Source organism: Hipposideros armiger, unplaced genomic scaffold, assembly GCF_001890085.2.
Source record: "Hipposideros armiger isolate ML-2016 unplaced genomic scaffold, ASM189008v1 scaffold_397, whole genome shotgun sequence".
Lineage (NCBI taxonomy): Eukaryota > Metazoa > Chordata > Mammalia > Chiroptera > Hipposideridae > Hipposideros > Hipposideros armiger.
In genome coordinates this window covers 406134-420263 of record NW_017731747.1, presented here as the reverse complement: position 1 = coordinate 420263, position 14130 = coordinate 406134, and the positions used below count along the sequence as shown (strand labels likewise).

The following is a 14130-nucleotide window of genomic DNA, read 5'->3' as shown; positions in this document are numbered from 1 at the left end:
GTCATGATTTTTGCCTTCTTGATGTTCAAATGCAGTCCTGCTTTGGCACTTATCTTCTTTTTTATCATTTCAAATCATTGCTACTTTCTACCAGTAAAATGGTGTCATCTACATATCTTAAGTTATTGATATTTCTTCCACCAATTTTTACTTCTCCTTCATCTGAGTGTAGCCCACTTATTAATTTATTTTCCAGAAGATAAACCAAACCATAAATTAATAACTGGGCAGTTTTCACTGCAATCTTGAATATAGCCATTAGTTTCAAGGTGAGTATACAGGAATCGTTTGTTGGGGCCTGAATATACCTTTTCATATGTGTGTGTGTGTGTGTCTGTAAGTAATTGTTAATTTCCAAATTAGGTTATTTTTAGATTTTAGTTTTTTGGAAAAGCAGCCTTCAGTCTACAAAGTGTATGAGAGTTAGAAAGCTCCTAAATAGAATGGAATTAGATCTTACGGTAATTACATGCTCATACATGGTTAGCTGGCTATTCCATATCTATGAGAGCAGAGAGCTAATTGTCCCACTTATGTTAGATCTTAGTAGCTTATATTGATTGCTGTGATGAAGGAGGAATCTACTTTTGTCCTGGAAGAAAAAGTGCAATAGAATTGTTGAAATTTTTGGAGGCCAGATGCCCCCACATCCCATCAAAGACAATTCTGCATAATAGAGGACCTTTATATTTCAGAAGGATTTTAGATACATTTTTTTAGCAACTTGATGGTTGAAAGGGTAAGTCCTTTGTTATTCATTTATTTAAAAATTAAGAATTATTGCAGCTCAAATTCTGGTTTATAAGAACTGACCGTGACTGAACGAATATAATATTCTAATTTTGGAGCAGTTTTAGATTTAAAAAATATTCAGGACTTTCCAAACTAAAAGAGTTTGATCTTTGGGCCAGCTGAGTGGCGCATTGGTTAAGAGCTGGCTTGGGATGCCAGAGGGCCCTGGTTCGGATCCCACATATGAGGGCCAGTGACACTGCCCTCTACAGCTAAGGTGCTGAACAACAGCTCAACTTGGAGCTGGGCTGCCATGAGTCTACGGCGACAGCGTAGGCTGTAGCCTCTGCTGCATTGGGTTGCCATGGGCTACCGTGTGTGGTCAGCAGCCAGCGTGAGCGGCCAGCAGCCACAGTGAGCAGCTGTCCAGAAGCCGGTGACTGATCTGCCTTGCCCGGGAAGAGCTCAATGATGGTGCCAGCTTGGGCCAGTGAAGCAATGTCCTCCACAACTAGACTGAAGAACAAAATGACAGCAACTTGTCTGTTCCCCTTCCCCCAATTCCCCAGTGCTGTTCTCATCCCCCAATTTCCCAATAAAAATCTTTTTTTTTTAATAGAGTTTGATCTTTTGTGGAGTTGGAGTGTCTGATTGAGAGAATAATTGGTGAAAATAGAGGTTATAGGGAAATGGATTTATAACTAATCTGTAAAATTCCATTCTTGCCAGAGGGATATTTTAGATCTGGGCAGAAGTTGTCCTTTTTGATTATATTTAAAGTCATAGAGGCCAGGGTTCTCAAACTGGCTAGAGTAAGCCAGAACTGGGATGTTTTGGAATATTTGATGTCAATCTCTTAGGAGACTGAGAATACAAAGTAGAATATGTTATCTTTCCTTAATATGTATTGAGTCTTATTAGAAAGATGAAGGTAAGAAGTTTTTATTATACATATATGAATAAGTAAACTTCTCAGGCACTTTCAGTTAGGCTTTTGTTTTAAAGCATATTGTAAACTATTTTGGTGTGTTTCAGTTCTGGGCTCTTACCTAGTTTCTAATTTTTCAGATTTGTTTCTGTGTTAGTGTCCTAGGGCTGCACCACAGACTGGGTGGATTTTACAGCGATACTTATTTTCTCACAGTTCAGGAGGCTAGAAGTCTAAAATTCAATTTTAGAATTTTATCCTGTTGGCAGGATTGGTTTCTACTGGATGTCACTGTCTTTGACTTGCAGATGGAGTCTTCATCCTGTATTTCACATGGTCTTCTGTTGTCTGGGTCCTGATCTCTTCTAAGGTCATTCATGTTGGATCAGGGCCCACCCTAATGACATAATTTTAATTTAATTGCCTCTTTAAACACTCTGTCCCCAAATACTGTTATATTATAAGGTACTAGGGCTTAGTACTTCAACACGAATTTCAGGAGGATAAGGGGGACACAATTCAGCCTATAAAGTTCCCTTATCCTTTTTCATCTGATTATTTGTTTTGAGGTGAACAGGAAAACTCTATAATAGAATTGGTTCAGTTTTCACTGCCACTCTTGAATATAGCCTTTATTTTCAAGGTGAATTTATAAGAATGGTGTGTTAGGACCTATTTCCCAATATGCTTTTTATCTTTGAGTCCTGTGGATCAAAATCTAATAACCTTAGATCTTTATTTTGTAATCCTGTATTCTCAGGAGGTGAAGCTTCAGAATTTTAATAGGTCTGTGTTAGATTCTGTTCTGGACAAAGAATCTGTCTAAACCCAAAGAGCAGAACTAAAAATAAAGGCATTAGTTATCCTTTTAGACGGAAATAACAACAAACTAAAAAGATAGAGACCTATTATGCCATATACCATATGAAACTCAATTTATATAACTGGACAGTTTCCTCATATTTCAACAGGTAATCACACCTATACTGCTTTGCTAAGTTGAATAAGTTCTGCTTATATCTTTTATAAGTTCTGCTTATAAAAGATAGCTTTCATAAGCCAAATCTTTGTAATATCTGTCAGTTTAGAATTTGATGTATTTAATAAAGATGTTATTTAAAATTATATTAAGTTAAAATAACATTATTTAAATATTAGGACTTCTTAATATTCACTCACCTTATACCTCTTGTATTTCATGTGCCTTCTCTGTAAAATGACAATGGAGTATTAAGGGGCAAGTTTGTGCATATGGAGGGAATTGTAAATTTTAGTGTCATGCAGATGTTAGCTATGGTCTGTACGTTGGGTCTCCCAATTTTGGGAACAGTTTCTGCTTTGACTAAGCAATTGGGCCACGGTTTACCAGCTGACAAACAATTACTACCAAATATCCCTCCACTCAAGGGACTTTGAATACCTTTCATCAGCCTCCTTCTCTATAATGGCCAACTTAACACATATTTCATCAATATGACTTCACACTTTTTGTGACCTTTTCTCTTTTAAACATTCCTCAATGTTTTTTGTGTTTTTTTGCAGTTAAGTGGGTACCTAAAATTTGCCTGAATCTTCCTTCCTTTGAGGAATTCTTACCTGTTACCAAATTACCTATTATTAAAATGTGAGGACTTACTAGGTAAATAATACAATAAAATATTTAAAAGTTTAAGTCAGAGTAAAATATATTGAACAAATTATCTGCTGTTGATTATTTTTATTTATACACAATGGGAGGATTCTGGTAGAAGAGAAAATAATGTTAAGTCAGTTATCTTTACTTTAACAATATTTTGTAATATAAAAGCAAAACCTAATTACTGCTTTAATTTTTATTAACATTTTGAAATTATTTCAGATGTACAGAATTGTCCATCTGAAAATTGCAAAATGCTACAAAGAAGTTTTGAACACCCTTTGCTAACACTTACATTTGCTTTATCCTTATATCTATACCTGTATTTATATATTTGTATTACAGTACCACACTACCATTATCAAAATTAGGATTTTAACATTGACATATTACTATCATCTAATCTACAGATCATATTTAAATGTCATCAGGTGCTCCACTAATGTCTAAACGAAAATTTTTCTAAAAGAAAAATTCTTGTTTACGATCCTACTTCTTTACTATCTCCATCTGGAACATTTTCTTAGTCTTTTTGTTGTTGTTGTTCAACTATTATCTTTACGTCTTTTTATGAGCACAGGCCATTTATTTTATAGAATGGCCTTCCTTTTGCATTTGTTTGCTTTCTCATGATTATATTCAGGTTTGCCATTTTGGGCAGGAATACTACAGAAATGATACTGTCCTGCTACGAGCACCACATAGAAGACACACGATGTCTATCACCAGTTTTGTAATTAATGATGTTGGCTTGGTTAAGGTGGTGTGTCGCACATTTCTCCACCAAAGAGTTACTGTTTTTCCCTTTGTCATTAATAAGTATCTTATAGGGAGCTACTTTGAGACTCTGGAAATATCTCATCCTTTTACTCACTAGATTTAGATACTTCCTACTCTGTATTTAATGAGAAATAAGGCTAAAGATTACAGTGGCAGTGGCAGAATTTATTATTATAATTTTTAGAATCATGAAGGTAGATAAATGACGACATAATCCTGGAAAGATTATTCATTACTATTGAAATTTGATACATGAAGAACTAAGAGGTGAAGTGAAACTTGATTTACCTCACCACTGCATTTGAAAATCTCATTTATTTTTTGGGAAATACATTTGAAGCAACAGATTAGTAAGAGGGAATAGCAGAGGTGTAGACACAAACACTGACAATAGTGATAACTTGAATGTGATCAAGAAGATAAAACTAAATTAATATAGCAAATCTATAAAAAGCTGGTTGTGATCACTTAATGTAGGTGTATAGAACTATACCTACTCATTCTAGTCCTTGAGTGTGATTATGTCCTGTAATACGGTATTTGATGATTATAGTTATAGGTTATATTTGAACAAAAGATTCATAGTGAGATGGGGCATTGCCAGTACAGATTGATTTATCAGCTATTAATAGACCCTGCAAGGCCGGCCGAGTGGCGCGATGGTTAAGAACTGGCTTGGGACACCAGAGGGCCCCGGTTCGGATCCCACATATGAGGGCCAGTGACACTGCCCTCTACAGCTAAGATGCTGAACAACAGCTCAACCTGGAGCTGGGCAGCCGTGAGTCACCGGCAATGGCATAGGCTGCAGCCCTTGTGGCAGTGGGTTGCCATGGGCTACCGTGTGTAGCCAGCAGCCAGCGTGAGTGACCAGCAGCCGCAGTGAGCAGCCGTCCAGAAGCCGGCGACTGATCTGCCTCACCTGGGAAGAGTGCAATGATGGTGCCAACTTGGGCCAGTGAAGCAACGTCCTCCACAACTAGACTGAAGAACAAAACGACAGCAACTTGTCTGTTCCCATCCCCCCAATTCCCCAATAAAAATCGTTAAAAAAACCCCAAAAACAGACCCTGCAGAGTGGCATGACCTTGATGAATATATCCCAGTCAGTAATTTGCCTTTGAGGATTCAGAAATTCTAACTTAGTTGGTAGGGCTTCCTCTTCCTCTTCCTCTTCCTCCTTTTCCTCCTTCCTCTTCCTCTTCCTCCTCCTCTTCCTCTTCCGGTTAGGTCTTACCTTTTACTGACTAAATCACAAGGTTTTTATATACCAGAATGCCAGTATATTAATCTCCATTGCATACTCATACTATGTCGTGGATCCCTTTAATCATATATTTCTTGCAATTAGCACACATTTCTGTTGGGTAGGAAAACTGTATGAACCGCGTTCTCAAAAATTTATTTGGTGAGGATAGGTTCACACTATGGGCATTTAGTTTTATATTTTGAATGTTTAAGGCATTGTTTCTGAAAGTGTGTCCCATGGAATTGTCAACCCATAAAGATACTTTGCAATAAGAAGAGGTGTGTGGTTAAATAGGTACTATCCAGTATCCTCCTCTTGGGGGGTATTGACAGATTAATGAGCCTGAGGAGTCTTTCTTTAAAAATAACCCCTTTAACTTAGGTTAACTCAGTGTTTCCCAAGTAGAAGTAACACAGAACACAGACCAACCCACCACACACATACATATAATAGCCCTCAGAATAAATGTTTGTTAGCATCAGACTTTTATAGTAAGATTTTTCTTCTATGTGGGACAAGATGAACATGTTGGCTTACTAGACACCAATCTTTGACTCTTTTATTCTTTTTATAACATTTTGTTCCAGTTAGCCACTTTCACTTTCTATTGATCTTCCCTCCCTCTCTTCTATCCCTTCCTCCCTTTCCTTCTTTTCTTTCTTTTTAAAGATATTTCTAAAGCTTCTATTGAATTATATTTTGGTCTGGGAGCCATTTTGTCTCTTCGTATATCTCTGTACTGATGTCTTAAAGTATTGAGTTTAACTTGCACAGGAGACTATTTCTAAATTCTCGCAGATTGGGGATATACATTATTTATTTAAACAATGTTACACTTACAAGATTCCTGATAATAATAACACAGGGCTTAAGGGAAGTATTTCACATATCTTGTTGAATAACTTCAGAATTCTCTTAAAATATATTTAGAAAGATTTCTTTTAAAAAATGTTTAAAATGATAAGTTTTACTTTTAAAAAGATGTTTCTCTTACCTGAAAAAATTTAGGCATATCAGGCTGTTTTGTAGACTTTAACAATACTTAAACCTAAGGGGATATTTTTTAAAATTCTGTAAGTAGTGATTTTGCCTTCAGCAGCCAGTTATTATTTTAATTATCTAGTTAAAATTATTTTTTTTTGAAATGCTTGCAGCTCACTAATTTAGATTGTAAAATGTTGTCATGTTTCTGTTATATACTATGTTGGGTTAAAGTGGGTCCGTTTTTGGATTCCATTCATGGGTCTAATGTACTTTTTTCTAATATAGAGAGAGGTAGCTAAGGTAACACAGGGCCTTATAATGAATTTGGTTCTTTAAACTTTCACAATAATATGTCTTATAAAAGACAACAGCACATAATTATGTAGTTGATTATATTTTCTCCGTGCTTTCTTATGCGTCTTTCCATAAAGAAGAACAGGAAGGTCAGATCCTCTCTGGGGTAACATAAATTCCAGCATTGCCTCCACCGCTTACTGTAGGTGTGACTCTGGATTTGCTGCCTCATTCATCCATTCAATATATGTGTATTTGCCTAATATGTAATATGTACTTTTCTGAGCACTAGACATAGAAAGATGAAATTAAATCCTTCACTTAGCTTTTAAAATTGTTTTCTCACCTGACAGAAATGTGTGAATAGTATTGATACAAAGCCCTTGGCACATAGTAGGTTCGCCTCTTATTTATTTAGAGTGGCAAGATGCTTTCTCCCATAAAATTTGTTTCTAGCAATAATAGAGGGGCTTTACAATTGTTCCTTTTTTATTATATTTATCATATAAAATCTTGTTTCTCGCAAAACCACAATTTGCTTTTAAAGCTACATTTTTAAACTAGTAAGATTGTTATTTAGTGCCACATTTATTTTACAAAGTGTAGATGCTTATTTTAGTGATGATTTGTCATTAAAATTATGTCAAAATGTCTTAAAATGTTGTTGAAACTGTAAACAAACTCATAACACACACAGAGCTAATTATGGATGCCATCTGTTTATTTTTACAAAGCTTTTTTTTTTTTTAAGACCATGGCATTGTCTGCTTATGATAAGCTTCAAGATTATTATAATGACTAAGTCCTGTCCTTCAATTAGTGTAGTTGAGGATGGGAAGACAATTCGTTTGTTCACTGACCTTTTCCTGTGTCAGAGTGAATGAAATACGACATGCCATGATAAAGAAACTATTGTGAAGTGCATTTAGAACATGCTTAATTTTTCGGAGAAAAGAAATTGGTATCAAAGCAGCAGATGTGGCCAAAGTTTTATTTAAAATTTTCAGATTTATTCAGTTGTTTAGGTGAAAGGTTACATGCTCTTTACCATGCTGTAAGTGGCTTGATTTTAGCTCATTTGAGCTCAGGAACTGGTAAGCCATCGATCACATTTACAGTGATGTGTATCCCTGTGAGTATCCCTGTGTGTCAGTGCATGTTTTTGTACATGTGTATCCCGTGTGTTGGCGTGGAAGGCCAGGGATCCCCATGACAGCATCATCCAAAGTAGTTATCAGCAATTTGCTGAGAGAGCACCGCGGTTTCACTGGCTCGGCTTGGCTATTGTGCATGCTAAGCACTCCCCACGTCAGTCTGGAGGGAAAACAACCTGCAGGATCCATCTGCTCCTTTCTGCTACACTGCATTGATGTAAGAGTACGCTAATCTGGTTGCTTGTCAGGACAGGTTAGTGAAAGCATGCAAGCGGGTGAGACTCAGGCTAGACCAGTGCTTTGGAAAATCATAAGCCGCCTCTCTAGATGCCATGCTAAGTGTAGCAGAATAGGCTGATTATCAGCCACGTTGAGAATGGCAGTTAAATAGGTAATTTTCAGTTACAAATTAGTTTCAAAATTTAAAGTGTTAAACATTGCTGGAGCACATCTAATGAAAAATGGGGAAAAGTAATACAGATGGTTTACAAATACTTTTTTAGGTGTTTTTCTTATGCAATGTAGAACACTACATTGTGTTCTTTCGTTTTCTTCTCTTAGATTTCTAGTCAACTATGAATAAATGTTAAATGTAATTAACTTTATTTTACCCAGAAATTGTTGAAACTGTTCTTGCTTGTTTCTGTTTATTTGCCTTTTCCTACACCTACTGACTGGCAGACCTTGGCCTTGCAGGTTGAGCATCCTGTCACAGAATGCATTACTGGCCTGGACCTAGTCCAAGAAATGATCCGTGTTGCCAAGGGTTACCCTCTCAGGCACAAACAAGCTGATATTCCCATCAACGGCTGGGCAGTTGAATGTCGGGTTTATGCTGAGGTAAAATGAATGATGTTGGGAGGAAGGATGGTGGTTGTATCCCATGTCATGAGACCTCAGGTATAGCTAAAAAACAAAGTCAAGTTAGGGTTTTATAACTGTGTCAAGTATTGGATTATGTAGCCCAGAATCGAACGAGAAAAGAGGTTAGATAATTTTGACATAATCCAAAATAGTCTAAAGGATTGAGTTTAATTCTTTTTCATGGATTTTCTTGAATGGAGAAATAGTTACTGATCAGTTTAAGGGGTGACAAAGCATTAAATATTCTTGTGCTATAGTGGACCATTGTTTTTGTTTTGTTTGTTTCAAATCACATTTGAAATAAGTAGAAGTATTTGTGTGTGTGTGTGTGTGTGTGTGTGTGTGTGTGCGCGCGTGTGCGCGCGTGCATGCACGCGCGCGTAAGTGTGTGTAAGAGCCTAACCTGGGTACACATTAGTTTTAAGTCAATATTTACTTATATTTTTTCCAACAGTTTTTTTTCCCTCTAAAATGTTCATCCCTTATGATAATGTAAAAGTAACAATTTAAATTTAAATTGCAAAGCTTTTGTTAAACATTTTCATTCATAATTTTAATTATGGATTTTACTTATAAACTCTTCAATACTTTTACATTATTTTATAACTGTATAAACCTGATAATAAACCAGTCAACTCTGAAAATGCTTTTTTCAAATGATTAAAACTAGAATGCAGGAAAACATTAATACCATCTCTTTTAGAGATCGAAGCCTGTCTGTTGAAATAAAAAATAAATTAGCAGTATCTGGGTTTAAGAACACTGGAAGATGTTTTGAAGTATTTTTTTTAAGGATGTTAAAAAATACTTTATGGCTTTATTATTTTTCTTTTTATTTTAAGTGACATTCTTCCTTATTGTTATGACACTGAACTTAATGTAATATTTATTCTGATCTAAGATATTTACAAATAGAGCACATATCTAGTGGCATGTGCAAAGTTTCTTTTCAGGTATTTGAAGAACAGAATTCTCAGATTTTACCATATGTGAGCTGTTTTCAGAGTAAGAAAAACAAATACCTTTAGTGTGCTACATTTGTTCTGAACTTGACTATGTTATTTTGTTTTTGTGCCTAGGTTATTTTATTTTTGCCCAAGGCATTCTGAGAAGATTAATTAAAAGTTTGAATTTTTATGTATTTTAATAAAATACAAGGGAGATAAGGCTAAATTTGCTAGCACTTCTATTTGATTTTTAAATACACTTTTAAGGTGTCTAGAGTGAGTATAAGACAATAGTCTCAAATCTGTGACTTGGTAAATACTGCATACTGAAAATCGACCTACAAATGCTTCTTTATTGTATAAATATTTAACCTGACTTGTGCTGATTTATATTTCAAAGACTGTGCTTCCTCTCCTTTGAACTTTCAGGACCCCTACAAGTCTTTCGGTTTACCGTCTATTGGGAGATTGTCTCAGTACCAAGAACCAATACATCTACCTGGTGTAAGTCATTAAGCTATAGTAGCACGTGAAAAATTAAAATCTTGATTTATGTCACACTTTTATGTTAAAGCGTGTCAACACCAAAAGGTGTAAATTGAAGGACAAGTGAAATTCATGGGGAATCACAAGTTTTTTGTTTTTTAATATTTTGTACTTTATGATGTGCAGGAAAGTCAGAATCCACTTGGCAGGGGAAGCCTGGGGACTTTTGATTTCTAAATAAACGATAGTTTGCAATGTTCCCAATTCCTTGGAAAATTGTAATTGAAAAGAACATGGAGTCCTAAGAATGGGAAATGACTTTTCTATGTTACAATTTAACCTTTTCAATAAATCTAATCCAGCTTTTCTGTATAATCAGATGTCAAGAAATTCAAGCACAGAATCAGCTTGTTAATTGAAATGGATTAAGGAAAACAAACTACTTCATTCTGTTAAGTGTCATGGACTTTAAGAAGTACATATTTACACCAGTTAAAGGAAAGTGATCACTGTCTAGTCATTCCATAGTTCTACATTTAATAGTTGTTCATTAAATAGTTTTTGTTGCATAAAAAGAACAAGGACATACCCTTTCCTTTAATCACAGTAATAAGTGTATATATATGACATGATGTTAGCTGGTGGATGACAAGGCTGTACCATCTGTGAATATGATTATTCAGTTTGATTACCGGCATGAAGATGGTGAAAGATTACAGGAAGAATTCTAAATTTGAAGATGTTATTGGATATATGATTTATTTCACTTTTTAAATTGTTTTTGCCCATGTGCTTTCTGAAGGGACTTGACCCTTTCTAGGCTCCGAGACTCCATGCTGTGTTCAAAGCCTGAAGGCAGAAAAAAAAATTGTAAAGATTTAACAGGCATTATGTGACGTTAAATAGCAGATGAGAAAACAAGTATCATAGGCACACATTTAAACATTTTTTTAATCAAACAAAAAAGTATTAAATAAGAATTCATAATGATTACACTAGTTGTTAGACGTTTTCACCATGTTGTAATAGCTAGCAGGATGTCAAACATTTTGCCCTCGCAAGTTTTGCAATTTGCAATTTTCAAACGTGAGACCTGTTGAAAGTACAAGTGATAATGGACAAACTATACCCCCTACAGTCTTTGTCCCTCCAAATCTTTCTTCAATTAATGCTGCAGCAGGAGTTTTATGTAATAACATTTGCAGTTGTGAGCCATCCATAGAAAGAAAAAACAATTAAAATGCCTTAAATGTTCTCCTTACTGCTGTTACTTGCTTGTGAATGTTGCATGTCAGCTAAATGGACCAAGGAATAGAAAAAGTGATTGGGTGCGGGAGAGTGCACACTAAGCTTTGTCTATCATTATTGCTGGGAGCAATCAAATTGATGTCAGCAGGACAGTAGATGCGTTGACAGCTGTAATTATGTATCTCCATGGTGATCACTTTTGGCCTGTCATGGAGGCCCATGAGTCCCCTCCCTTGGAAGCATTTAATCAGATTGGGCTGTCACTTGTCAGGTAGACATGGTGGGCTGGGAGTTGTGCTGAGGGGAGGGAGAGGTGAATCCCGAGTGAAGGGTGGGAGATGGCTGATAGTTTCACAGGGTCCACTGTTGGTACAGAAGGAAGACGTTTAAATTAAGCCAGAGGTTTCCAAGCAATGGTTTGAGATTCTCATACATTGGTGTATGGTGTTGGTGGTGGGGCTTTTTCCTCCTGACCTTCTTAAACTACATTAGTCATTTTAAATTTAGGAACCCCTTGGGGCTCTTTACCATTTTAGTCACAAGAATACATCCTTCATAGTTAACTTACTGTTTGTACTTTTTACATCCTTCTTTAAATTTAAAATTTATTTATTTGGCAAAGGTGAAGATTTTCTTTTTTATGTTTAGTCACCATGTTTTGTGAATTTGTTATTTTCAGATGGCAGTTGTGTTCTGCTCAGAAATTTGGATATAATTCTGTTTAACTTTATTCTTAAAGCTTTTAGTATAAAAGCTAAATATATTTTTTGGTATAGCGTTTGTTTCACATAGAGGAATGGAAACTTCATTTGACTTTTAATTCATTGTTAGAAGTTTTAAAAAGGTGACTACTTTTGGGCAAGAGATGTATAAATAGTAAATTGTAAGTGGGAGTTTTCATACTTTGTTACACTTTTAAATCGAAAATGTTGATTTGCACATTAAAAAAGAAGTTCTCAGGGTTGCCAACCTTACAGTAGAGGTTGAGTAGTAGTGTATTTCTCCTACATAAAAGAAAAGAAGAAAAAAAAGAAAATGTTGATTTGTTTTTACAAAGATATGTGTTGATTATATATAATATCTCTTGATTTTACCCCACATATTTTTAATTAAAATGATATATTTTCTGTGATCATAATTTTAATAAATAACAAAGAGCCCTAGGTAGCCGAACTCCTAGGATGGTGTTCAAGGTAACTAAAATTTTATGTTATGAGCTATAGGAGAATGTAATAAATATTCTTTATTGTCTATGTTATTTTATCAGTGGGTTGAAAATCAAAGTTGCACACTAGCTTTGTAGCAGTTTTTGTAGCGAATAGTAAGATACGTTTAAAGTCAAAAGTTTGAGACTTTGTACCAATCCCAATTTTAATCTCAGCTGTAGCAAGCATGCTATGGTTTTAAATACTATATGGTGGTAAAATTAGCTCTTTAACTTTTTTGCACTAAAATTAAGAAAATGCAAGTTCAGAGATGTCTTTTCTGTTTTGTAACTTGATTTCCAGTTGCCATCTTGAGGCTATTTGAATATGGGGGAAAGTAGATTATTATTTTATTGCTTTCACAGCTGCCCCATTAATTCTTTTCTAGTTTTTATAAACACTGAATTTCTTAGAATTTCAGTTTATATACTGAAGTATGTTTTTAGAAAATAGAAAGGCAAGTATATTTTAAGTGTGCCGAATGACTTTCATTTAAAATTAAGATTTTCATATATGAATGTGAATGCAAATACAGATATCCATATTTTTGCTTGTGTTTACAAATACAGAAATAAAAGCATTGTGGGTTAGTTATAATGTTATCTTCTAAAACCTTACAAAGAGAATAATAATAATGTGACTTTTTTAAAACAGTGAAACGATGCTTTATCTTTTTTTTTTTTTGATGTCACTGTATAATAAAGCCATCATCATACCCTCATGTGGATATCCTAGACAAGAGGTTCTACATGTGGTCCCTTGATAATTGCCTAAATTAAAATATTAAAGGCCTAACAGCCGCTGAGTTGACCTTTTTCTGCCTTGCTGCAGACAGATGAGCTGCTGTTTATTAGAAGGCTTCTTCCCACAGGTGAAGAGCTATGTGAGCTTCCGCTCTTCTCTTCCCACCCCTTTACGATGTTGGGCTTCAAAGTCCTGCTGTTCTAGCAGCTTCCATCAAATTCTTCCATCCTCAAGACCCCTAGGACATACTTGACAGTGTTAAGTATTTTGATTAGCTTTTAAATACTTCAGATTCCAAAACTTAGGCACAATAATTTAATAAATATTTGATCCTCAGCAACTGCTCATTTTAGAAGTTTTACATGGCTAACCTCTGTGCCTTATTGCTGGTATCATACTGGGAGATGAAAACAAGAATCAGCAATGTACTAACTAACTTGTTGGCTGGTTAACAGCAATCAAGCTCTTCAAAAGAGTATTTTGAACTTGTGCTATTTTTTTTCCCCCATGAAAATCGCAAAATCAGAACTCTAATTGGGGCTGTGTCCTTACAAAGCAAAGCCATGAGAAAAGCTGTGTAAACATTAAAGTCTCAGGAGACTAACAGTAACAGAAAAAAAAAGTGTTTTACAGTTGAGAGGGTGAGGGAAAAAGGAAAGTGTTACAGACATGAAAGCCACAGGCCCACCGTTCCTATGGCGCTGATGAGCAGAGCTCCCAGCCCTGCTGCATGGCTTGACTGGGGTCCTCGCTGGAGCTCTCAGAAGGGTCCAGTGGGGAGTGTGATTAGAAGGGGCATCATTCATGCTATGCTTCAGTTGGAGACACCATCAAATAGCAACACAGGCATGCCAGGATAGTGATGTATAAAGGTTTTTT

General features: G+C 35.5%; 1 protein-coding gene across 1 annotated transcript in view; it reads left to right on the top strand.

Annotated features, from left to right (window-relative positions):
* Positions 1 to 14130, top strand: part of PCCA (propionyl-CoA carboxylase subunit alpha) — a 353425-nt gene that overhangs the window by 159210 nt on the left and 180085 nt on the right. The window contains exons 13-14 of the mRNA XM_019663655.1: positions 8454 to 8597; positions 9998 to 10072. Coding sequence (XP_019519200.1) covers positions 8454 to 8597; positions 9998 to 10072 — 219 coding nt within the window. The remainder of the gene's footprint in view (positions 1 to 8453; positions 8598 to 9997; positions 10073 to 14130) is intronic.